General features: G+C 43.9%; 1 protein-coding gene across 4 annotated transcripts in view; it reads left to right on the forward strand.

Moving 5' to 3' along the window:
• The window catches only part of IL15 (interleukin 15), a 305,681-nt gene that overhangs the window by 196,648 nt on the left and 81,996 nt on the right, over nucleotides 1-27,037 (forward strand). For all 4 annotated transcript variants that reach the window (XM_033939835.1, XM_033939828.1, XM_033939818.1 and 1 more), the window contains exon 2: nucleotides 7,673-7,846. In XM_033939835.1, the coding sequence (XP_033795726.1) occupies nucleotides 7,781-7,846 (66 nt within the window). In that variant the 5' untranslated portion in view covers nucleotides 7,673-7,780. The remainder of the gene's footprint in view (nucleotides 1-7,672; nucleotides 7,847-27,037) is intronic.

A 27,037-nucleotide genomic window follows, 5' to 3' on the forward strand; every position in this document is an offset into this window, starting at 1 on the left:
AAATTTTTAAAAAAAGATATATGATTCTTCTTTTCTCAGTTTTATGGGCAAATTATTCCATAATCCTCTGAAGTTTTGGCATTGGCGGAACCAGTTACATCAGTTGGCCATCTGGGAGGCGAGAGATGCTGGAGGGGTTAGGAAGCGAAAGATGTTTATGCAAATCTATATTTGCAAGCTTTACATTCTAAAGGCCGTAGTGCGGTCTTAAGATGGGTGTCTTAATTGGGCTCTCATTTCGTAGGACTGAGATTGTAATGGTATGTCCTGATGAGGTAGAGAGTACCATTGGAAGGGGAGGGGAAGAGGGGCTTGGGGAGGGGAGGTAGAGGGTATTGAAAGGTTCAAACACATAGTAATGTATAGATTAAGTGGGGTTTGGTGGGGAAGGGGGTTGAAAGGCATGCTCTAGGTTCATAAGAGTCAAGGGCCTGGGGGGGCCTTCTCTCCCTTGCTCACCATATGTAGTGCAGAAGGAGAGAGAGTTAGTTTGCTGTTATGTTTTATTTGTAAATGTTTATTATATTATTGTATTTAAACATAGAAACATAGAAGATGACGGCAGAAAAGGGCCATAGCCCATCAAGTCTGCCCACTCTAACAACCCCACCCCCTTGATTTTACCCCCCTAGAGATACCACATGCGTATCCCATTTCCATTTTTACCCCCCTAGAGATCCCACATGTGTATCCCATTTCCTTTTAAAATCTGGCACGCTGCTGGTCTCAATCACCTTAAGTGGAAGTTCATTCCAATGATCGACCACCCTTTCGGTGAAGAAGAACTTCCTGGTGTCGTCTTGGGGTGCCCTTGTGTTGTATTTGATGTTGTTTGCATCTATAAAAATTGTTTGAACCTAAAAAACACACAATCCCTAGTTGAAGCAAGATATGCCTTCGAGATATGGGGAACGACTACCCTATTGTCATTCAAAGATCATAATAAATGCCTTGGGGCATAAAATAACACCAGGTTAGAAAGATCTGAAGGTTGTAACTGATTAGATTGTGGTTTTTCTCCTAACCGTCTGTCATTGTATTTTTTGCAATTTTTCGTACAATGATCCTCAATATTTGCTTATGAAACTAGTTTCTCCTGTTTGCTTGATTCTCTGGACCCATTGTATTTATAAATGTATACGCTTTGAAGGAACAGAATAAAAATATGAAAATGTGATATCGGAACAGCACCACCACTGGCAGGAGTGTAGGCGAGGGATTCCTGCACATCTTAGAGTGAGCGTTAAGAGAGGGGGGCGGGGCAAGGGGAGGAGGAAGAGAGAGAGAAGAAAGTGAGAAGAGGGAAAGAAAGCGTGTCTGGAGGGGGCATAGAACGATGGTGTGAAAGATCAGGGAGGCAGGGGTCCAATGAACCAGAGTAAGAGATGGAACAATGAAAGCTAGAGAGAATATGGAATTGGAGAGAAATTGAAAAGGAGGAGTGGGAAGCTGGGTAGTGGCAGTACCAACCCAAGGGTATTGGAAGCCCTAAGGTAGCTTTCAGCCAAGCCACTTCTCCTCCTTCCCAAGGTTGAGCATCTCTCCTTTCCCTCTCTAACCCCTTCTACCTTGCAGGTAGCAGCTTCTCCCTTTCCCTTCTCCCCCGCAACGGCCAATATATTCCCTTTCCTTCTACCCCCTTCCTCAGTTGACTAACTTCTCATCTTCCCTTCCCTACTCTTACCCCGTGTTCAATAGTTCTCCCTTCCTTTCTCACTGCCGGGCCTGCTATTGTCATCCCATACCTCCTCCCAAGCCGGCCCCAAAATTAAAGAAGCATCCGCATTGAGTGGGACCTTTTAAGCACAGGCCTGTACTGAAATGTCATTTTTTATTTATTTATTTAGATTTCTATCCTGTCCTACCAACAGCTCAGAACGGGTTACAAAAGGCCATTCACAGTGTAAGAGGAGGATAAGAAGTTAAAGACAGGGACTACAGAGGGCAAAAGTCTTAAAAAAGGAAGAGGAGATACTGATAGAAGCATACAAGGAGACAGTTTCCTAACTATATAGGGGCAAGAGGATTCAGATAGAAGCTTTCAAAGGGGTCAGTTTACAAGGAGCCAGTATCTTTGGTAAAAAGGAAGGTCTTTGTTGCTCTCTGAAAGCCAGGCACGCCGAGAGGGGGGGGGGGGGGGTGGGAGGTTGAGGGGTGAGATGAAGCAGTGCTTTAGGGGCCACATAGCATTGATGCTGTTTTAATCTTTTGGCTAACCTCAGAGAAGGCAGGCGGTAGAAGTATCAGGCCCAAGACTTAAGAGGATGGGTCAGCAGACTTGATGGGATGATCGAGACCTGCATCGTGTTGGACTTTAAGAATAAATGGGACTTTAAAAATAAATGGGATGCCTATAGGGGATCCCTAAGAGAGTCAATCTGAATAAATAGTCACTAGGTATAGACTTAAGAGGAAGGGACAGTAGGGTGGGCAGACTTGATGGGCTATAGCCCTTTTCTGCCATCATCTTCTATGTTTCTTCTAAGAGCAAGAAGGGAAGAGGGGGAAGGCTTCTGCATGCACAGGAGCTGCACCACTATCCCTAAACGTGTCTGCCCTAGGTAGGAGGGGAAAGAGAAACCAGAAATGGCCTAGATATGAGGAAGGCTTGGGTTACAGGAGCTGATGAAGGAATGACGGTCAGATAGAAGTAGACAAGGGCTTGGGATGGGATGAGTACAGAGGATGGAAACGGGGGGGGGGGGAAGGGGGGGGCTAGGGATTCAGTGAAAGACAAAGGGAACGTAGGCATAACATATACTGGGGAGGGTATAAAAGTGGGAAATGGAAATCTTGTGAATAGGTGAGAGGTAAAAGGACCAAAGGGGAAAATGAGCCTAACTATGAGTGGAGAGGTAGAAAAGAGAAACATGATGATAGTGAAGATGCAGGGAAGGGAAGGAAAGAAGACACTGGAAAAAAAAAAATTTAAGAGAAAAGTCACACAAGGAAAGTGGAAAAGAGAAACTGGAATCTGATCTATTTGTGAGTTGCACAAACCTATACAAGCTCTAGGTGACTGAAGAGTAAACAGGGAGGGAAGGGGACAAATAGGAGGAAAGGAGAAAAGGCAGATATTAATTAATTGTCAAAGATTCATCATCGGTCTGTTTGACATTAATGAAAAGATGTGCCTTCAAAGTAGCATAAATCTGAAGAAGCACTTAACTTAAGCCCGGATTTACAAAGAAGCACGCCACCGGTCATGTTCGCTAACAGTTGATGTGCGGAATGAGGAAGAATTGTGGTGAATATGGCAGCATGGCCTCTGAGGAAACTAATGCGAAATGGTTGAGTAATCGTTAGACTTAAGTTAAGTGATTCTTCAGATTTATGCTATTTTGAAGGCACATCTTCTCATTAATGTCAAACAGACCGATGATAAATACCCCCCTCCCCAGTAATGGAAATGAAAGTATTCAAGTAATGCCCAGGGTGTATGAGGTCTGAAAAATTTGAATATATTGTTAAAGTTTGCTCTCTCAACAGCTGAGGCTTTCAACAACTGCACGTCCCTACTCTTAAGGCACGTTCATAAGATGAGGCAGAATTTTGGACGTGCAAAATGACCATGGAGATATTGGGGCTCATTTCCAAAGCTCTACCTTGGAGGGGCACTTTCGATAGGATATCTAAGTCCGACTTTGGACATTTCCTGCAAAACATCCAAAAGTCTGGGTGGGGAAACGTCCATTTTCGAGGAACAGTGGGGTATCTTAGAGGGGTGCCAGATGTAAATCTCACCATAACCCCTTTATAATCTATGGCGAACCCTCCAACATTCTCCCCAAACCTACTATATCCACCTGTCTACCACCCCAATAGCCCTCCTGGCTGCACCAATATGGGAATAGAGTAGGGTTTTGGTGGCCTAACACTTTCCACCATAGATGTAGTGGCTAGAGTGGCTTATGAGCCTGGATCCTCTTCTCTATGGTTCACTAGCACTAGTTTTGGCGCGTCTTTTCTGAGTAGAGATGCTGAAGCACCACTACGCAAGATGAGCAGAGCATTACAAGTTCTTTACTTGTCTCCTGAGGAAGGCGACATAGTCGCCGAAACTTGGATTCTAGTCGGGACTACATTTATATTGCATGTCAGCCGAAAGCCTGAAGTCATAATGCCGTTGTACAGGGCCATGGTGAGACCTCATCTGGAGTAATGTGTGCAATTCTGGAGGCCACATTACAGTAAAGATGTGTGCAGAATTGAATCGGTTCAGCGGACGGCCACCAGGATGATCTCGGGGCTCAAGGGTCTCTCGTACGAAGAGAGACTGAACAAATGTAGCTCTACACTCGAGGAACGTAGGGAGAGGGGAGACATGATCGAAACATTTAAGTACCTCATGGGACGTGTCGAAGTGGAAAATGATATTTTCTTTCTCAAGGGACCCTCAGCCACAAGAGGGCACCTGCTCAAACTCAGGGGTGGAAAATTTCATGGCGACACCAGAAAGTATTTCTTCATAGAGAGAGTGGTTGATCATTGGAACAAGCTTCCAGTGCAGGTGATCGAGGCAGACAGCGTGCCAGACTTTAAGAATAAATGGGATACCCATGCGGGATCCCTATGAGGGTGAAGATAAGGAAATTGGGTCATTAGGGCATAGACAGGGGGTGGGTAAGCAGAGTGGGCAGACTTGATGGGCTGTAGCCCTTTTCTGCCGTCATCTTCTGCCGTCATCTTCTGCCGTCACCTATTTGCTCATCGGGATGGCATCTGTGCATGTGCAGGTGCCGTCCTGATGTCGCTTGTTGCTAGAGGCTTTTCAAAACCCAAAGTGCCGAGTTTTGAAAAGCCGGCCGGATCCCCGGACATGTCCTCAAAAACGAGGACATGTCCATGGAAATCCGGACGTCTGGTAACCCTAGGTAGGGGGGGGGTCAGTGACCACTGGGGGAGTGCTGCTGCTGAGAGTGGAAGGACCCACCTGTGGCTATGCCCCATGTGCTGTGGAAAAGAGGAGGAGCGTGAATGGTGTTGGGAGTTGTATTCAGCCTATGCCTGCTAGGAGTGTCCCAAGAGCAGTGCACAGCTCAAGAGCAGACACTCCACAAATAGCTCAATTTAAACCCCAAACTGAGCATTTTGATGACTTTCCTTTTTTGACCCATAGAGGGAGCGGGAGAGCAGAGTTTCAGGTTTCCCAACCCCCAAACAGCTCTAGGTTAGTTCCCAGAAGTCACCTGCAGGCTGGAAGTAGAAACATCAGGAAAACCTTTTCACCTGAGGGTTTGGGGCGTGGCTGCAGGCTATTACACCAGAGAGCTGAACAGTTAGAGAGACAGAAGGAGAAGCAGCAGCAAGAGGAAAGGCAGAGAGACTCAGGGTTGAGAGCTCTGAATGGCAGTGAGCAGCTGGAAAGTATGGAGTGACTGAGGCTGGTTTGGAGCCACCTAACTTCATGCCTGAAGATTTCCAGGACATGGAGCTGGAGCCATATGCTGAGCCACGGAATGGAGTCCTGCCAATGGAGGTTTGCTGGACTGAAGGCGAGTAGTTTAAAAACTGCCTAAATGTTTAACTGAAACGCTGCTTAACTAAGCTGGTTAAAGGTTTAGAAACATAGAAACATAGAAGATGACGGTAGAAAAGGGCTATAGCCCATCAAGTCTGCCCACTCTGCTTACCCACCCCCTGTCAATGCCCTAATGACCCAATTTCCTTATCTTGACCCTCGTAGGGATCCCACATGGGTATCCCATTTATTCTTAAAGTCTGGCACGCTGTCTGCCTCGATCACCTGCACTGGAAGCTTGTTCCAATGATCAACCACTCTCTCTGTGAAGAAATACTTTCTGGTGTCGCCATGAAATTTTCCGCCCCTGAGTTTGAGCGGGTCCCCTCTTGTGGCTGAGGGTCCCTTGAGAAAGAAAATATCATCTTCCACTTCGACACGTCCCGTGTGGTAACCCTGAAGAAGGTGAGGTTCTTGGAGGCACCTTTAAGAACTGTTTTGAATTTTGTGTTTTTTCTTTTCCCTCTGGGTGGGGGGGAAGGGCTGTTACCAGTCCCAGGCAGTGGGGAATGCTCCGCGTTTTCTGTGGTGGGATTGAGGGCCTATGATTGGCAAAATTACAACCACGCGGAGCACACTCCCTGGCCAGCACGTCAGCTGCTGGGAGCTAGTGCCGTAGCACTAGCACAGGCTGAGGACCAACCTAAGACTGTTTGGTTTTTGTTTTTGTTTTTTTGAAGCTGTAAAAGTTTGGACTATTAATTGGCTGGAGAGCCAGCGGCAGCTTTGGGGAAAGCTTGAATTATGTGTTTTGAACTTTATTTGACCGACATTAACCCAGAGACTGTTTAGCAGTGTATTTGTTTTGGGACTATATTTTATAACTGGAACATCCTGACAAGATTGTGGGTTTTTTTTTTCAATATGAAACTGATTGAACTTGAAACAAGCAAGCTGGTTTGAATATTTTGTTTAAAAGAAGTGATTGCTTGATACAATACCTACCTGGTGTGGCGGTGTTCACTTCTGTTAACCTTTTATCTTTCCTTGTGCTGCCTGTAGCGGCTCACAAGAGTTTTCTCTTGCCACTGGTGCCCTAGGACCCATTGCCCTGAGGCTGCCGGTGACAGAGTCAAGAGAGAGCAAGAGGATGCGAGTTGAGTAAGGGGATTTAATGTGCTCCAGGGTGAGTGTTTAGAAGAGAAATACAGGGGAGAGAAGGACTGGTTTGGATAGGGTGGAGGGAGAGCATCTGAAGGGATTTGAGTGGGGGAATTGAAGTGGTTGTGGGGAAATGGGAAGAGAGTGAATGAGTGTGTAGAATCAAAATGGGAATAGAGGGGGGACGGGGGACAAATAAAGTTCAAAACACATAATTCAAGCTTTCCCCAAAGCTGCCGCTGGCTCTCCAGCCAATAAATAGTCCAAACTTTTACAGCTTCAAAAAAACAAAAACAAAAACCAAACAGTCTTAGGCTGGTAATCTCAGCCTGTGCTAGTGCTACGGCACTAGCTCCCAGCAGCTGACGTGCTGGCCAGGGAGTGTGCTCCGCGTGGTTGTAATTTTGCCAATCATAGGCCCTCAATCCCACCACAGAAAACGCGGAGCATTCCCCACTGCCTGGGACTGGTAACAGCCCTTCCCCCCCACCCAGAGGGAAAAGAAAAAACACAAAATTCTGTGTGTGTGTGTGTGTGTGAGGGGAGGTCATTATTTAATTCCTCCAGTGGTCCTCTCTCAGTTTGGGCATCTTTTGTAACTTAGCTCCGGATGTGTAAATTCCATCTTGGATGTCATGAGAAATGTTTGATTTTTATCACATGACGTCCAAGTACTAAGCACGTTCAAAGCATACCCATAACATGCCTCCAACATGCTCCCTCAGACTTTGGATGCACAGTGGCTAAGAAGCCTAGCAAGCCTTCCAGAAAAATCAATTCCAAAATCGGCACTTGGATGTTTTGGCGAGAAAAACGTCCAAGTGCTGATTTATGCTGTTTTTTTTTTAATGTCTTCGTGTTTTGATAATGCCTTAACAGTAAGTTATGGTAGTTTGTGTGTCTAAGTGCTTAAGTTAGATTGTAAGCTCTTCTGAGCAGGGAACATCTATTAAATGTCAAAATGTACAGCACTGTGTACGCCTTTCAGTGCTATATAAATGATAGTAGTAGTCCATATGAAATCTAATTGTCTCCTCTCTTATTTTACAGGTCAGCATCCCCACTGGAATCTTCTTCTTTCTGCAAGATGTAACCTTGAGCGCCAAAACTGTCTGTGTTCTTTGGTAGCACAATGCATTGCTGTATGTGTGACGTGAAATGATGAGATGGTCCCTGGAAATGCAAAACCCTGGCCATGTTTGTTTCTCAAAGAGACATCAAAAGGTCAGTTGGATATGCTCTCATCCCAAATCTGATCAGCGTCGTAAACTGCTTCTGTTTTGCTTCCTGAGAGTTTCTATGGAGTAACTGCCAAAATGAATGGAGGTGCATTCCTGTGGCTTCAGGATGCAAGCTCTTGATCTGGAAACCCAAAATCAATTTCCTTATCCACTGTTCACAGTTACGCACCATACAAAAGGCATGGGTGAGCTTTATCTGGAACCTGAAGCCTGCTGGGATATCCTGGTAATGTACTAATTAACCATAAAAAGATTACAGTGTATGTAAATTCAAATCCTATATAATAAAACCCTAGAGCGCGCATGCGCTCTTGAAATTTCGTGATCCCTGCCGCTGTGATTTCTGATCCGTGGCCGCGTTCCATTTTAGAGCTCGGAGGCAGGGATAACTCTAGCCACTCCCCTCCTCCTGCCCTCACTCACCAACCGCTGGAGGAAGCGCAGACAAGCTTGGTCCTGATTGGTGCTGGCGGCGGCTGCTGGGAGGAGGGCTTTGTGGAGCACCGCCGTACGCCAACACCTCACAGTCTCCTGAGCCATGTCTTCGCCACCCCGATTGCCGGCGTTCAGTCTTCACGCTTCCGCGACGCAGGGAGCCGAGTCAGCGGGGGTAGGGCTGGGAGGGAAGAGAAGCGGTCTGCCTCGGGTTTTTCAAGGCCTGGCTTCTTCGGGCAGCAGCAGCATTTACAATTCGCTGCTGTTGCCGGCTTCAGGCCTTCCTCTCTGGCGGGTCCTGCCTACTTTCTGTTTCAGGAAGATGACCCGACAGAGAGGAAGACCTGAAGCCAGCAACAGCAATGAATTGTGAATGCTACTGCTGCTGCCCGATGAAGTTCAAGGAGGAAAGGGAGCAGAGGGGGAGAGAATGGCTTGGAGGGAAGAAGAGATGGCAGGGTATGGAGGGAAGGAGAAATGTATGCCAGACCAAGGGAAAAGGAAGGGAGAAAGGAAGGAGGAGATGCCATATGGAATAGAGAGAGAGAGAGAGAGGGCGGACACTGGATGGAAAGAGAAGAGAGGGCAGTGAATGGAAGGGGCAAGACAGAGGGTGAACAGTAGAGAGAAGGGGTAGAGAGAGGGAGACAGACACTGAATGGAAGTCTGAGAGACAGGGGTAGCAGACGTTGGATGGAAGTGGGGAAGAGAAAGAAAAAAGGGCACATGCAGGATTGAGGGAAGAGGATAGAGTTAGAAATAAAGATAGACAGACAGGGGGCCAGGGAGAGACAGACAGAAAGAATGACAGACAGACAGCATCCAAGGAGAGAGAGACAAATAATTAAAAAAAAAACCAGACACACATGTACTCTAGCACCCGTTAATGTAACAGGCTTAAACACTAGTATTCAATAAATACTCTTGGGTTATAAAGTGCTCAGACTCGTAACCTTGTGGAATTGTAAGGAACATAAGAACATAAGAATTGCTGCTGCTGGGTCAGACCAGTGGTCCATCCTGCCCAGCAGTCCGCTCACATGGCGGCCCCTAGGTCAGGACCAGTGCTCCAAATGAATCCAGTCTCACCAGTTTAGTATGAACTTGTCCAACCTTGTCTTGAAACCCTGGAGGATGTTTTCCCCTATAACAGACTCCGGAAGAGCGTTCCAGTTTTCTATCACTCTGGGTGAAGAAGAACTTCCTTATGTTTGTACGGAATCTATCCCCTTTTAACTTTAGAGTGTGCCCTCTCGTTCTCTCTACCTTGGAGAGGGTGAACAACCTGTCTTTATCTACTAAGTCTATTCCCTTCAGTATTTTGAATGTTTCGATCATGTCCCCCTCGCGGTCTCCTCTTTTCAAGGGAGAAGAGGCCCAGTTTCTCTAATCTCTCGCTGTACGGCAGCTCCTCCAGCCCCTTAACTTATCTGTGTGAATCAAGGCGGTCCGCCAGAGTCATGACGCAAGTGACAGCTTTAACTGTGGTGGCAAAAGCCAGACAGACTAACAAGGCCTTGACTCACACAGATAAGTTCTCTTTTTTTTTTTTTGTCTCTGTCTCTTTTCTTGCATATTATTTGATTTGCTTACTTTGGCAGTCGGGACAATAAAGCTGCTATGATGATCCCAGTGGCAACTTTGGTTTCATTCCTTAATATTCCACAAGGTTGCGGGTCTGAGCACTTTATAACCCAAGAGTATTTCTTGAATATTTGAATTTACATATACGGTCATTTTTTTTATGGTTGATGAATAATGTTGCAGTGATGAAATTGTTATTAATAGATGTACTAATTAAACATATGTTTTTTCAGAATTGGAATTCTATTATTTTATCGTTTCGTTTGTGTCTGACCCTTGACCTGAAGGGAAACCAGACGATTATTTTATTATTTTATAGTCTAGCTTCTCAACGTGAAAGCCCCCTTATCTGTCAGCGTTATCTCCAAAATGATAAAGGGGATGGAACGCCTCTTGTATGAGCCGTGACGTAACGAGGGTGAGCGCCCCCCTTGCCTTCCACCATACCTCTTTCATTTTCCCGTCATGAGCAACATCATGAACTTGCGTTATGTCGGCTCTCCTTCTGATGTCACTTCCTGGGCATGGGATCCAGAGGTGACGTCGGAGAGAGTCGACACTGATGCGGGCAGCGAGTTTGTGATACTGCTCGTGCTGGGAAAATTGAAGGGGTGCATACGCGTGGCGGGGGGGCGGAGAGGAGGACGGGTGCCAACGCCTGGGGCAGACTGCCCCTCCCGCCCTCCCCCCACTGTGTATGAGGAAAGGCTAAAGAGGAAAGGGCTTTTCAGCTTGGGAAAGAGATGTCTGAGGTCTACAAAATCCTGAATGGTGTAGAATGGGTAAAAGCGAATTTATTTTTTTACTCTTTCAAAAATTAGGAAGACTAGGGAACACTCAATGAAGCTAAATGGAAATATCCTTAAAACAAAAAGGAGGAAATCATTTTCCACTCACAGAATAGTTAAGTTCTAAAACTCATTGCCAGAGAATGTTGTAACAGCAATTAGCATTGCTGGGTTTAAAAAAGGTCTGGACAAGTTTCTGGAATGAGAGGACAACGTTTCTATGAAGGTTGTGTTAGTCTGTGCTGTTGGCGATTTGATGAAATCTTAGCACGTGGCAGAAACAGCTCATGTGTATATGGGGCAGGATGGAGTCCTGCTCTAGGAGAATCTCAGATGCAAACTATTGAAAGAATTTCACAAATAGCAGAAGGAAATGTATAAAAAGATATAGGGGCCTCCATCCTCCACAATATGGAGGTGGCAAAAACCATTATGCACTCCAGTGGTATAACCAGAACTTATATTCGATGGGATCTGAGGTTAACATGGATAGCAACTAGGCACTCTTATTGGTCTGGGTCACTATAGCTGATTGGGTGAGTCAGACTCCTAAATCGGATGCACCAGGCTCACACATGACCTCACATCGATGTAAAGCAGCTCAAGTGAGAGTCAGATCTCCCTTTGCTCCGAGGGAAGAAGAACCGTAGCCAGAATATCTCTGTGCATTTGCAAGGTATGGATTGCTGCTTGACCCGCTTCTTTGTGTAACTTTGTGCACTGCCGGGCAGGCGTATCGGGAAGTATTGCGGAAGACAAACCCTGCTGTTTCCTAAGACCACGTGAAAATATTGCATTCTGGCAGCTAAGCTTTTGAAGTCACAGGAAAAAGAAAGTGAGCCCCACAAAGGTCACAGATTTCCTGTCAGGTTTCCCGTATTCTGGTGCAGTTTTTATTTTTAGGCAGGCTTTAGAGAAGTGAATGCGGAAGTTAGGTTGGGCCAGAGGCTGACTTCTGTGTGGTGTGAGTGAGCGCGTGAAAACGATTTTCGTTAGTGGATTTTTTTTTTCAGAGACGCCAGTTTTTCATCAGCTAGCACTAGTTCTACAGGACTAAGCGTTTCCTGTGGCTCCAGCTTTTACCTCTGGTCCTGTGAAGCTAGATGTTGTTTGCAGAGGATTCAGTGCTGGACGCAAGTGAATGGTCTAGCCCTAAATGTCCGGAAGACTGACATTAGGATTGTTACTAGTAATCCTATACAAGGTGGTTATTGACAGTCCTGTGGTTTTTGAAGGAAAGCAGATTCCAATCAAAAATCAAATTGCAGTTTTAGGTATTATTACTGATGCAGAACTCACAATGCAAGCTTAAGGGGAGTGAGTGGCGCAGTGGTTAAAGCTACAGCCTGAGGTTGTGGGTTCAAACCCACGCTGCTCCCTGTGACCCTGGGCAAGTCACTGAATCCCCCCATTGCCCCAAGTGCATTGGATTGATTGATTGATTGATTCAATTTTCTCTACCCTTCTCCCAGGAGAGCTCAGAACGGTTTACATGAATTGATTCAGGCACTCAAGCATTTTTCCCTGTATGTCCCGGCGGGCTCACAACCTAGCACCACATTGTGAGCCCACCAGGACAGACAGGGAAAAATGCTTGAGTACCTGAATAAATTCATGTAAACCGTTCTGAGCTCCCCTGGGAGAACGGTATAGAAAATTGAATAAATAAATAGTGTGAAAAGTTTCAGCTTCTGATAACCAGAGCTGGTATTGTGACATCATAATGCCTCATTCCACCAGTGCCTGAGAGCCAACCTCATCAGTGATGTCACAATGGCTTGATTGTCCTACACTTGGTTTACTTTTATTGCATTTTGATTTCGTGGCACAGTGGTTAAAGCTACAGCCTCAGCACCTTGCTGCTGCTTGTGACCCTGGGCAAGTCACTTAATCCCTCCTTTGCCCCAAGTACATTAGATAGATTGTTGAGCCCACCGGGAAAGAGAGGGGAAAATGCTTGAGTACCTGAATAAATTCATGTAAACCGTTCTGAGCTCCCCTGGGAGAACGGTATAGAAAATTGAATAAATAAATAGTGTGAGAAGTTTCAGCTTCTGATAACCAGAGCTGGTATTGTGACATCATAATGCCTCATTCCACCAATGCCTAAGAGCCAGCCTCATCAGTGATGTCACAATGGCTTCATTGTCCTACACTTGGTTTACTTTTACTGCATTTTGATTTCGTGGCACAGTGGTTAAAGCTACAGCCTCAGCACCCTGCTGCTGCTTGTGACCCTGGGCAAGTCACTTAATCCCTCCTTTGCCCCAAGTACATTAGATAGATTGTTGAGCCCACCGGGAAAGAGAGGGGAAAATGCTGGAATACCTGAATAAATTCATGTAAACCGTTCTGAGCTCCCCTGGGAGAACGGTATAGAAAATTGAATAAATAAATAGTGTGAGAAGTTTCAGCCTCTGATAACCAGAGCTGCTATTGTGACATCATAATGCCTCATTCCACCAATGCCTGAGAGCCAACCTCCTCAGTGATGTCACAATGGCGTCATTGTCCTATACTTGGCTTATCTCTACTGCATTTTTATTTCTAGGGTGGTGCAGTGGTTCAAGCTACAGCCTCAGCACCCTGTGGTTATGGGTTCAAACCCACGCTGATCCCTGTGACCCTGGGCAAGTCACTTAATCCCCCCATTGCCCCAGGTACATTAGCTAGATTGTGAGCCCACCGGGACAGACAGGGAGAAATGCTTGAGTGCCTGAATCAATTCATGTAAACCGTTCAGAGCTCCCCTGGGATAACGGTATAGAAAATTGAATAAATAAACTCTCAAAATGTGATTTTTAGGTTGTGGTTCAGAGCCTGGTATTTAGGCTAAATTTTTTGTTTGGATCTGTCTGAGGCATGCTCTTCACGTGGTACAACAGGCAGCAACTCGTATGATCTGTGCTTTAGGTCACTTTGAACCTTTGACTGGCCCGATGAAATCATCACATTGGCTTGCTTTTAAAACCTTGTGTGTCACTCTTCCATTTTATTTTGTGCAGGTGTTGACATTTTATAGGCCTTATCGTGTATTTGAGGCCAGCTGCTTTGTTACAATCGACTAGACCTTTGTTGAGTCGTTTGCGTCATTCTATTATTGCCAAATCTTCAGGGTTTTTTTTTTTTGCAGATCTTACTAACCCTTTAATTGGCAGATGGTGAAAACAGATGCTTTATGCAACGAGAGCGACTGTGCCAAATAAAGGGTTAAATGGAATTAAATTGTCTCTGCGATTGCGATTGCATTAGGACGTTGATGTTTTAAAGAAACAATTGAAAGCTGCTTTATTTGCTCTTTTGTAAGAATTGAACTAGCACAGATGGGTTATCAAGATATATATATTTTTTCAATAGGTCTTTAAATTTTTATTGCACACTAAGAACTGGATTCAGTAAACGATGCTCAAAATTTCAGCTCCTGTAAAAAAAAACTGGCACTGGACGGTATTCTCTAAAGAGAGTTTTGAAACGGGTGCAATAAAGATCGTTTCAGCGGCTGCAGAGGGTGATGACAGGGGATTAAGGACTCCTTTTACTAAGGTACGCTAGCGTTTTTAGCGGGCGCTCAAGATTAGCGCGCGCTGGCTGAAAAATGACCGCCCGCTTAAAAGGAGGCGGTAGCGGCTAGCGCACCCGGAATTTTAGCATGCGCTATTTCGCGCGTTAAGGCCCTAATGCACCTTTGTCAAAGGAGCCCTAGTAGTTGAATGAATTGTAACAGATTGAAATGGAGTGTTCAGTAAACGAAGGTTCTATGTTTTGTTCGTTCACTGGGATATGCTTAAAATCGACCTATTAGACACTACTGTTGCAATATCCACGGAGGCAAAATATTTAGGGGTTTTACTAGATTCTTGTCCGACGTTCAGGGAGCACGTATATGTGCAATGGTAGAAAAGGTATTTTTAAAATTGCTTCCGTTGAGCAGTTTGCGACCATATTTGTCAGCCTCTATGTTTAGGGCTGTCTAGACTACTGCAATTCGGTGCTTCTGGGTCTATCTGCATCAGCACTGAGTGCGCTGCAGGTAGCCCAGAACGCGATTGTTCGAACTCTGTTTCGATTAAGAAAGAGTGATCATGTGACAGAATGCTATATATCTTTTGTATTGGTTAAAATTAGAACATCGAATCCTTTATAAATTATTGATTATGGAGCATCTGTGTATATCATCAATATTGCATAATTACACAATAAGGCACCGAAGCATTTGCTGGATAGCATTCTGCCATATGAACCCTGGGATGGTGGGGAAGGAGGGAGAGATCTGGATGAAAGGGTAGATGAGAAAAAGAGAGATGGTGGATCTGGGGATGGTGGGGGGTCCATCACTGCAGCTGCAGGGAAGGAGATGAGAAAAAGGAAAGATATCAGACCTCCGGGGGTGGGAAGGGAAATGGAAGGGGAGGACAGAGAAGAAAGATGGATGGTTAGCACCGAGAAAGAAGAAAACGACAAATGGGCAAGAGACCCTGGCAAGCGAGTTATCAGAAGACAACCAGAGCTTGGGACCAACAATAGGTAGAAAAAATCATTTATTTTCTGTTTTGTGATTACAATATGTCAGATTTGAAATGTGTATCCTGCCAGAGCTGGTGTTAGACAGCGAGCGTGAACTAGGACCTAACAGAGAGAGGAAAAGTCTTTTTTATTTATTTTATTTACACCACAGAGCCGATGTGGGGTTGGAGACGTTGTAACCCTATACTTCTAAGACTAAGCCTTAGTCACTTAGGGGTCCTTTTGTTAAAGTGCGCATTTAGCATGCGCTAAATCGGTTAACGTACCTTAATAAAAGGACCTCTAATTATCTTAATTATAAATTCGGCCAACGACTTAGCCTTTTTTTTCAGATTTTGGCCCCTTATGTGATTGAGTTTGACACCCCTGGTGTAGAGGGAATGGAGGAAGAGATGAGGCATGGAGCTGGAGAGGGGTGATAGAAGCAGAAATGTTGGACATGGGGCTGGTGGGCAGAGGCGAAAGATGCTGCACATAGTCCGGGGGATAAGAGAGGAAGAAATATTGGATGTGGCAGTAGAGGGGGCTGGGAGAGAGACACCCTAGATCCCGCTCTGCCTCTCTCTTTCCCCGCTCCCTTTGCAGCAAGGGAAGGAATGAGAGAGAGAGATATGGTGGACAGTGAAAGAGGGGAAGACATTGCACATGGGGGTGGAGGAGAGAGGAGGAAATGCTGTGCAGTGGTGGAGAGGGGAAAAAGAGTACGCTCTGTGGTAGTTTAATTTTGTGGTTACCATTGTGTATTATTAATAAGATTATATTGTGTGTATATGAAAAATGAATGGAAGAAATTGCATTTACAATTAGTACTATTATTATGAGGGCGGGGTATGGGGCGGAGCTTGGGCAGGTCTGTGGCGGGGTCTAGGGCAGAGCTTTTTGGGCCCCCCCAAACAAAAAAGCGTTCCGCTGCCTATGATGCTGGTGACTATTTGTTTCCCTATGGCTGCACAGCTGCTCTTATCCAATTTATCCGATGATTTTTTTTTTTTCTTTATTTCTTTCTCTGAATATCAAGGTCTTTTTTAAAATTCAGTCTTTTCACATCTTCAAATTCCCAAAATAGTAACTCTTTCTCTTGCCACCAAACAAATCCCCCACTGTTTAGCATGTGAACAATTATCTAAAGGTCAGATTGCCAAATCTGTTTCATCATTCGTTTATTTGTTTCTGGCACTCAAAATAAATACATACTTGACATCTGAATGAGGAATTACTGTGGTTATGAAAGCTTTGTACACAGAATCATCATGGAAAAATTATGATACAATCTGCAAAGAAACACAGAAACATGATGGCAGATAAAAACCAAATGGCCCGTCTAGTCTGCCCATCCCCTATCTCCTCCTCTCCCTATGAGATCCCACGAACCTGTCTCACACTTTCTTGAATTCAGACACGGTCTTTGTCTCCACCACCTCTACTGGGAGACTATTCCACACATCTGCCACCCTTTCTATTAAACAAAGCTATTTCCTTAGATTATTCCTGAGCCTATCGCCTCTTAACTTCATCCTAAACCCTCTCATTCCAGAGCTTCCTGTGGGTGATACCCTTCCGCAGCCCCACCCACCCACATAAATAATGTGAGCATAAAACTGTTTCAAGTTTATTTAAAAATTTGATTTGAACGCAAAATCATAATCCGATGTGATGTACAAATAACGATAAAATCGGGGTACAAAAGAAAAACACATTGATTAAACCAGATAGTTCATACAACTTTTGACCAACCATACAGAACAGGGGAAAAAAAGGATTAAATATAATTTGTAAACAAAATAAATCGGATGGGAAAAGGTTACTCGCTCAATTTTCACTTAACAGCATTATTAGTCCGCTAAAGAGTATCCTGATTATATAGAATTCGGTTAAAGGCGTCCTTAAAAAGCCAGCTTTTCAGGAGACCTTTGAACTTACTAAGTCATTTTTCTTCCCTTATATTGACTGGGAGCAAATTCCAAATTTGAGGGGCCGTGACAGAAAAGATCATGTCCCTCCTTGAATAAATGAGTCTTGGGGCTCCTTTTACAAAGGTGCGTTAGGGCCTTAACGCGCGCAAAAATGCCGCGCGCTAGCCGCTACCGCCTCCTTTTAAGCAGGCGGTAATTTTTCAGCTAGCGTGCGCTAATCTTGTGCGTGCGCTAAAAACGCTAGCGCACCTTAGTAAAAAGGAGCCCTTAGTGAAGGGACTAAGAGGAGAGATTTTTCTTCAGATCTTAAAGATTTTGTGGGGATATAAGGGATTAAAATCACTCATTTATTTGTTTTACTTCTTTGCACTATCATTGATATCTCTATCTGATGTATCTTAGGAATCAATATGACCCTCTCCACGTTTATAATATTGGATTTTACTAAGCTTTAATATTCTCTATGGCTTTATATAATCGCCTGCATTATGGCCTTATACTTTTTTCATGGCCCTGCCACTCTATCTTGCAATGTACTCTGGCCAGAAGACTGTATTAATATTAGATTTATTATTATTATTTGTTGATTCTATGTTTAATACTGATATAATATCTTATTGTGATATGATGTACTGGAAAGGAGCTGTCATTTGTTTTTTTCTTGTTGGGCTTTCTCGGAAGCCTCTTGTTGTCTTTTTTTATATCTATAAAATCAATAAAAATATTTTGAACAAAAAAAAAAAGCCTTTCTAAGAATGCAGGAGCTTTGTTTGTTAAAGTTTTGTGTGTAAGTAATGCTATTTTGTATGTAATTCTATGATTTACAGGTAACCAATGCTTTTCATTTAGGAGTGGAGTCGCATGATCAAATTTTTGCCTTTCGGTAATTATTTTTATTGCAGTGTTTTGAAGGATTTGCAATCTATGTATTTCTTTTTAAGGTTATTCCCTTGTACAAAGCATTGCAGTAGTCAATTTTTGATATGACTAATGAGTGTATTAAAATGTTTGCCTCTGAAAAGCAATTTTTTCCAAAAGGAATGATGGATGCGGCTCAGAAAATGTTTAAGTAATTAGTCTGCTAACCAGGAATCCAGTTTCAGTGAATCTGAGCACTTGCAGACATTGGTCTCGGAAAACCCAATTTTGTGCATAAATGATAGAATACTATGATTTGCACATGATTTTTTTGTTTTTCCCAATCTAGGCATGAACATTTATACCAGTTCTATGACTAGCGTTCATGCCTAAAATACTGTATACTGTAGGCGGATTTTCTGTACAGAAAAGACACCTTCACAGGCTCCAAATATGCACTCCTTAGACTGCACGGTGCATTCCTCTCTCTAGTCTCCCCCCCTCCCGAGCCAGCTTGCAAGCCCGGCTTACACAGAGTCCCGTGGCTCTCCTTCTCTTACTTCCTTTGCGCTGAACTGCAATTCATTTACTTCAGGCCGCCGGCATCTCAGCCATGTGAGTCTGCTGCCATCGGCTTGCCCCCAGAAGCTGCATCTCTGCAGTGACTTCCTGTTCCAGTGTAGGCAGGACCTGTAGAGAAGTGGCTTCCAGTGCAGGATGACGACAGCAAGATAATGTTGCTGAGCTGCCGGAGGCCCAAAGAAAATGAATTGCAGTGCTGAGGTGGTAAGAGAGGGAGGGGGGGGGGGGGGTCAGGCCACTCTCCGGGGGGGGGGGGTCAGACACCCCGTTTCTGCTGACATCATCAGAAAAATGTTATTTCTGGGGTCAGACAACCCTGTTTCTGCTGATGTCACCAGAAAGTGCATTTCCAAAGCTTTAGGCCCCCCATTTCCTCTGACATCATCAGAAAGTCACAGGGGTAATTTTTGGTACCGTAGATGAGGGGTGTTACTGTAGAAGCGGCCAGTGGATAGAGCTTGGGTGGAGCTACTACCATTCATTCCTATGGGAGGGGAAGGGTGTGGGTGAAGCAGTAGGTGTGGTGTTGGAAGGACAAGGGCGGGGCCTGGGTGTGGTCTGGGCGGGGCCTGGGTGTGGTCTAATCCAGAAGTGAACACTAATTAGTTGATCCTTATATTATTTCACCTGTCAATCAGTTTGACATGTAGTGTACCCATTATACCAGTAGTGTGTAATAACTCTCTGCAGTTGCCATTATTGGTTGTTGGGGGCTTTATTAGATCCCAGGCATTCAAACAATTCTACAGAGTGTTGGATCTAGTAGATGCCAAGAAAAATTTACATCCTTTAGATAAGGATTTTAACCTTTTCCTATCGTAATAAATTTTACGTTACGCTGGTTTCAATCGTAATTAGTTTAGCAAAGTTTTGTATTATTCACCGTTATCATTTACGGTTATTGTAAACATAATGTAAATAAGTCATAAGCCTGTAAATTCAAATATTTTGTGTTCCTGGCTCTTTATTAGTCCATACAGACTGTTTATCCACTGTCTATGTCATTTTTGGAATGTCCCGCCAACCGGGACAAACGATAGGAAAAGGTTAACCATGAAGCATGTGCACATCCATCCACGTCTCGACTTGATTATATGCTAGTGACCACATCTACATTTCATAGAATTCACAGTGCAGATATTGGAATACCAACTTTGTCAGATCATGCAATGACATGGATGGATATGTGCTGGGTGTTTGAGGGGAAAGAGGCAGCAGAGCTCAGCACTCTCCAATTCATCTTTATTGGGATTCACAATATAAACGACATACTGTATAGTTTAAAAAAAAAAAAAAATGGAAACGGTTGTCAGAAAATAACAGCAGACTTTGCTCACGTCTCCCATCTTGTTCTGGAAAATGGCAAAAAGTTTTCCTCAGAGGGGAAAGGTCAGAATATGTGGTTGATCAGAGACAACAAATTGAAAAATGTTAGCAGAGATGGATCACTTCTCAGGCTTGGGAAGCCAGCTATAAGAACATAAGAAATGGCTTCGCTGGATCAGACTCTAGGTCCATCCAGTCCGGCGACCTGCACCCGCGGAGGCCAAGCCAGGTGTTCCCTGCTGAGAAACCTTGTTTACTCGTATCCCCCAATGTGATTTGCAAGAAGGTGTGCATTCAACTTGCTCTTGAATCCCAGAATGCTGGTCTCTATCACGACCTCCTCAGGGAGAGCGTTCCAAGCATCCACCACTCGTTGTGCGAAACAGAACTTCCTAATATTTGTCCTGGGCCTGGTGCCCCTCAGTTTCAGTCCATGACCTCTTGTCTTCAGGCTGTTAGAATGGCACTGAACGTCAAAGTGCATGAAAGATTCTTAAAGTCTAGGTTATTATATAGGCACAGACTATATCAATTTGGCAATTGAACTGGTAAATTGATAGCTAATTTGGCACAACCTTGAAAGGTTTGCATTTTTGCAGAGGCCTAACTATCGATAAGTCACCAGACATCCGGATTTCCCTGGACATGTGCGGGGGTCCGGACTGCTTTTCAAAACCCAGGCACTTTGCCCGGGCTTTGAAAAGACTCTAGCAACGAGTGACATTGGGACGAGCAAACAGGTTGAGGGGGTGGAACGGAGTGTGTTCCATCTCCTAAGTCCTGCTTCTGAATAATACATACAAAATTGTCCATGGGACCCTGAAGTTGTAGGGTGTGATTTCCAAATGATCATGACTTTCCCTTTTCTCCAAAACAGAGACGGTATTAAAGCAACATATACAGGGCTCAACCTTCATGCAAACAATGCCCCAAGGGCCATCAACAAGATGGTACAGGAAGCCACATCAGGCTGCTCTGAAGGGGCCCCTTTGGACATGCAACCATGGCTGTGTATGCAATAGGGCTGGGTTTTCCAAGGTGGCCAAAGCACTTTAGTGTCATCGCGGGGTTGTGTTCACAACACTGGCACTCTCACCAGACCTCTGTCTCCATCTCGGATACATACTTCAGTGGACGCTCAGTCTCTTGTTCTTCTGGGTATGCAAAAATATCATTCCTCTTCGGTATCACTATAGGGACAGATATTTGGAGCTGAGCCATAGAATTAATGCACTGTAAACATTCATGCCTAGCTTGCAAAGGTTTTCATATGTAATTATGTGCCCAGCCCTTGTTCTGCCATACTTCACCCATGAGAACTAGACTAAAGTAAACCTTAAGTTTGTATAGCGCATCATCTCCATAAAGATAGAGCTCGGCACGGTTTACAGGTAATTCAATAAATGAGGGAAGGACATAATAAGAAATTAGAGGTTATGAAGAGCATAGCTAGCTTTACATTTTAAATAGATAGCTTTATGTTTTGGAGAAAAGCCAGGTTTCAGATGCTTTCAGAATAATTGGAATGAGCCTAGGTTCAGCAGCGGGGCAGGGAGGTTATTCCAAAGCTCAGTGAATTTGAAGACAAGGGATTTCCCTAATTTACCTGCATACATGATGCCTTTTAACGAGGGGAAAGATAGTTTGAGTATGTGGGCGGATCTGGTAATGTCAGGCAGTGGCGTACCAAGGGCGGGGGGAGCGGTCCGCCCCGGGTGCAGCCTTAGGGGGGTGCACAGCCGGACAGGTCCAGCAAATTCCTGGGCTGCGACGGCACTTAGCGGCATTGGCGCAACCCCTGCCCCGCGACAGCACTCAAGTTCAGCCTCCTTCTCCCGGCATCAGCAGAACTTCAAATCGGCAACAGGTGCTCAGTCAAAAGCTTCCCCTGACTCAGTTTCCTGTTTCCGCCCAGGCACTTCAGTCAGGGGAAGCTTTTGACTGAGCACCTGTTGCCGATTTGAAGTTCTGCTGATGCCGGGAGAAGGAGGCCGGACTTGAGTGCTTTCGCGGGGCAGGGAGTGCGCCGATGTCGCTGAGTGCCATCACGGGGGGGGGGGGGCGGGGGGGCCTTGCCGATCTTGTTGCCAAAATCGGAAAGGTGAGGAAGAAAGATGGGCCTGTGGTGGATGGAGAGATTGAGAGAAGGGGACAGATGATGGAAGTGGGTGAAAGAGAGAGAAGAGGCAGATGATGGAAGTTGAGAGAAGGGGGGAGAGAGAAGAGGGCAGATGATGGAAGTGGGGAAAGAGAGAGAAGGGGCAGATGATGGTAGTGGTGAGAGAAGAGGACAGATGATGGAAGGAGGGGGGAAAGAGAGAGAAGGGACAGATGATGGAAGTGGGGAAAGAGAAGAGGGCAGATGATGGAAGTGGGGGGGAAAGAGAGAGAAGGGGCAGATGATGGAAGTGGAGAGAAGGGGGGAGAGAAGAGGGCAGATGATGGAAGTGTGGAGAGAGAAGAGGGCAGATGATGGAAGTGGGGGAAAGAGAGAGGGGCAGATGATGGAAGTGGAGTATGTAAGATGCTGCCTTTTCTTAGGTACTCATGTGTGACGTGTGGCTTGTTACTAAAAATCATGTTTTTCGTACAGATGGTGGGGGAGGGGGGGTGCCAAAAAATGATGGACCCCGGGTGTCACATATGCTAGGTACGCCACTGGTGTCAGGTCTCGAAGAATTCCAGGATAGTGGAATTAGGGGAGGAAGAATGCCATGTAAGATCTTGAAAATTAGGCAGGTACATTTAAAGAACCACCCACAAAGTTTGCGTCGTCATATCTGGGCCAATTAAAAAGGTTGCCGACATCATTTATTAGGTAAAAGCTAGGATGAGGGATCATGTAACACTATTATAGCTAAGATTTCATCGATTACCTATGGAATTTAGAATTAAGTTTAAGAGTCTGATGTTAGCACATAAAGCTTTGTTTGAGTTACAACCTCCGTATCTTTCATCGTTGGTGATGTTTTATGCTCCATGGCAGTTACTAAGATCTCTAGGTGATAATAGAGTAGTTTTACCTCATATATCTAAAGCGCATTTAGCATCTACTAGAAATTGTGCTATGTTCTGCCTATTCCGGAATAGTCTGCCATTAGAATTAAGAGAAGAAAGGGCTTAACGGAAGGTCCCAATATCCATAAGATCGCTTCTTAATCTCTCTCAAACATTCACGTCACCAACTTCTTCATATCCAAGAATGTTCTCAGTTGTTCTGGTGCATAGAAGACCTATTTCATTCCCAAGTACTTAATCATACACTTGCACGGATATGCCAAAAGGAATGAGGCACCAATACTCAGTACCTGAGATCTCATTGCAAGAAATGTTTCCTTCTTTCTTGTGTTTGGCGAGTTAAATCGGGAAACATCCAAGCTTTTTTGCCATAGAACAATCCTTGTGAATTCCGATAATACAATTTAAATATAGCATTAACATCTTGCTCGAATACTAGGGAAACCAATAAAGTAGCTCTTTCAGTTGCTTCTGATATACTCGTTTCAAGCAAGTCTGTAATAGTTAAATTTTCCTGACCGTTTGAATTAACTTGTTCCATATCTGGGTTTACTTTTTTGAATGGCACATAATAAATTTTATTTAATGGGGGAAAAACTTCCAAGGAAAATTTCAAAACTTCACTAAGGTATTTTTTTAAATAAATCCAGAGAAGACATTAACGGTGATTTAGGAAAATTTAATAAATGGATATTCAGCCTATGATCGAAATTTTCCAGTTGTTCTATCTTTCTATTCAAAGAAACTTAATTTTTGGAGGGGTCTTAAATATTATTCTCTTCTCTTTACCAAGATCCGCCCTCCCTGTTATTGGGGTCTAAGGAAGATAGCAATTTTTATGCTAATTGAAAATTGATTTAATTATTTGAGTTTCTTTCTGTATTTCTTGTACAAGAGCTTATTTTATCTTGTTGAAATTGTTAAATCTCAATAAAAAATAAAATAAAAAAAAAGAATTAACAGAAGAAGAATCCTTAGTAAGGTTTAAAATTGCATTGCTTTAGACTTGCCTTCCCTTTGGACTTGGCCGTCTGAATTCCGTTGCATTTTCTGCACGTGAACTTATCTGGTATGTTTGAATGATTTTTCCTAGTTCAATGGAATTCTTTTATTAAATAGTGTATCATTTTGTAAACCACTTTGGGCTCCTTTAACAAAGCTGATATAGTGATTTTAGCGCGCGCATAGCGCGTGCTGAATTGCCGGGTGCACTAGATGCTAACTCCAGCATTGAGCTGGTGTTGGTTCAAGCCGCGTGGCACGGGTTTAGCGTGCGCGCTAAAATGCTGCGTGCAATAAAAACGCTATCGCAGCTTAGTAAAAGGAGCCCTTTGTTCTTATTTGGATGTAGCGGTATATAAGAAATAAATTACATTACATTACATTATTTGTAGTTTAAGCAGTATAGCAAGAGTTTTGATAAACGTAAATTTAAACATTCTTACAGAATACTGCTTAGATGGACATTGTTCAATTATGAGTGAATTTGCCATTTATGCGTTGGCACCTTCTTATATAAATTCTATAATTGTATGTAATGATGCTTCTCGTAAATCTGTTCAAAATTTGCTCCCCTCCCTTACTCCTAATCAAAGAGTGGTTTTATCCAAAAGGGTATTCTATTCTTCTTTGTCTTATCAAGTTATACACATCTGGAATCCAGTTCCTTTAGGAATATGCCAGAATAAATCTTATTTTTTGTTTTGGAAGATTTAAGACATATCTTTTTACAAAATATCTTAGTTAATTTTTTAACCTTATTAGTTTTGTATATTCTACGTTGAGTTTAAGGATGATCTTAATGTAATCTGTGCAGAACCTTAAGAACATAAGAATAGCTTTCCTGGGTCAGGCTAATGGTCCCTCAAGCCCTGTAGCCCGTTCTCACGGTGGCCAATCCAGGTCCCTAGTACCTGTCCAAAACTCAAGGAGTAGCAACATTCCAGCATCTCAAAGAAGAGCAAGATTCCAGAACCCCAATGAGAGCAACATTCCAGAGCTGAGATTGTGATGTCATAATGCCTCATTCCACAGTGCCTCAGAGCCAACCTCATCAGTGATGTTACAATGGCTTGATTGTCTTATATTTGGCTCACACAAGAGGATAAGAACAGCTATACTTGGTCAGATCAATGGTCCATCAAACCCAGTAGCCCATTCTCATGTTGGCCAATCCAGGTCACTAGTACCTGGCCAAAACCCAAAGAGTAGCAACATTCCAGCAGCTGAAGAGCAAGATTCCGGAACCTCAACGAGAGCAACATTCCAGAGCTGAGACTGTGATGTCATAATGCCTCATTCCACAGTGCCTCAAAGCCAACCTCATCAGTGATGTTACAATGGCTTCACTGTCCTATACCCAAGGATTAGCAACATTCCATCGGTAGATCCAGGGCAAGCAGAAGCTTCCCCATGTCTTAATAACAGCCTATGGACTTTTCCTCCAGGAATTTGTCCAAACCTTTCTTAAAACCAGCTATCGGATTAAAATCATCTTATAAGATTGTTTTGTATTGTATTGTTCGTGTGTAAATGACTAGAACACCAGCATTTACCCATTTCCTGGCTCCCTACATCTAGGCAGCTTTTTATAGTATTACCCCTTCCCCCCAATTGCTTTGTATAATGGGATAAGAGAGATCTCTAGGTGGTATTGCTATCATCTTTAAATAAGGAGAACGCTCATTGCATATTTATTCTCCCAAGCTAATGATACATTAATTGTACTCTCCACTCTGCCAATTGCTTTGTCTACCTGTAGTGCCAGTGTTATTGCTCATTCAAATGAAGCGGTGTTATGGAACGAGCAAACCAATTTGCTCTTAAAATTAGAGTGGGAAAAAAAAAAATAGCTTGACAGTGAAAATAAAACTGATGTATTATCTTATTCTCCCAATACCTTGTTTAGTGCACATGCCTGTTCAGAGAGGCTCTCTGGGAATAAAAGCTCAAATCCAGCCCATTAAAAGCTAAAAAGAAGACTCAGATCTGATGCAATTTTCGTGTGTCTCTGAAAAGAAGTGTAGAAGCTTGAAAATGAATCTACTACCAGAATTTCTATTTATATGCTAATTGCTGTCTGTATATTTAGAGGTGGGTTTTTTTTTTTTACATTTGTAAAAATTTACTATATTGCCCTGAATTAACAAGTCCCACTGTTTGCAGTAGAGAAGTGGAAGTCACTCTATAACTGTAGTGACGTTACCGCTCCATATTTCATTTCTTGGAAACGATTAGGCAGCTAGAGTGAAAAGCAATGTAACTTGCTAGCAGGCAAGAGGTTCAGAACCCTACCGCCAGCGCTAGGGGGCAGTTAGCGCCGGCGTTAGGCTGCGCGCGTTTTCAGGGGGCACCGGCGCAGGGAACAAGAGGGGCACGGACGAACGGCGCCAAAAGCATGCAAATGTCATCAAAGGAGGTGCTTTGCTATTCCTTCCAATGCTCGGAAACGGCACCCAAATCAGACGTGGCCCTCAGCGTCGGAAACCAGAAACCTAACGCCAGCTCCGTGCTGGCATTGGGATAAGGTTTCAAACAGGAAAGGGGCATCCGAGTTTGTTAAAATTTGATCGATCGCTTTGCCTACAATTCTAAGCGGTTTACAATTAAAATAGGCACTCGTATAAAACAGGACGAGAGACAAAGGGCTCCTTTTACGAAGCTGCGCTTGCGGTTTTAGCGCTCGCTTAGCACGTGCCGCAATGCCGTGCGCGCTAGATGCTAACACCTCCATTGAGCTGGCGTTAGTTTTTCCATGTAGCGCGGGGCTAGCGCGCGGTAAAAACGCTACCGCAGCTTAGTAAAAGGAGCCCAAAACAAGAATAATGTGTTACACTGCGGAGAGTAAGGCATTGTTGAAAATTCAGAGATATGTCAGATGCTTCTTTTTTATTATTATTATTATTATTTTTTTTTTTATTAATTTTTTATATAATTTCACAAGATTACTCTTGTTTAAGGCACTATAAATAAAAAAAATCTATATAGGAAACAAATACAATTAATCGATAAAACATGACTGATTTAACATAACATAACACAAAAACTCACTTGTATACCGCAAATACCATTAAGTTCCACAATTGTAGAAAGAGGAGTGCCAAAAGTGTGTGGCACAGTGGTTAAAAGCTACAGCCTCAGCACCCT

The sequence above is a fragment of the Geotrypetes seraphini genome, chromosome 1 (assembly GCF_902459505.1).
Source record: "Geotrypetes seraphini chromosome 1, aGeoSer1.1, whole genome shotgun sequence".
NCBI lineage: Eukaryota > Metazoa > Chordata > Amphibia > Gymnophiona > Dermophiidae > Geotrypetes > Geotrypetes seraphini.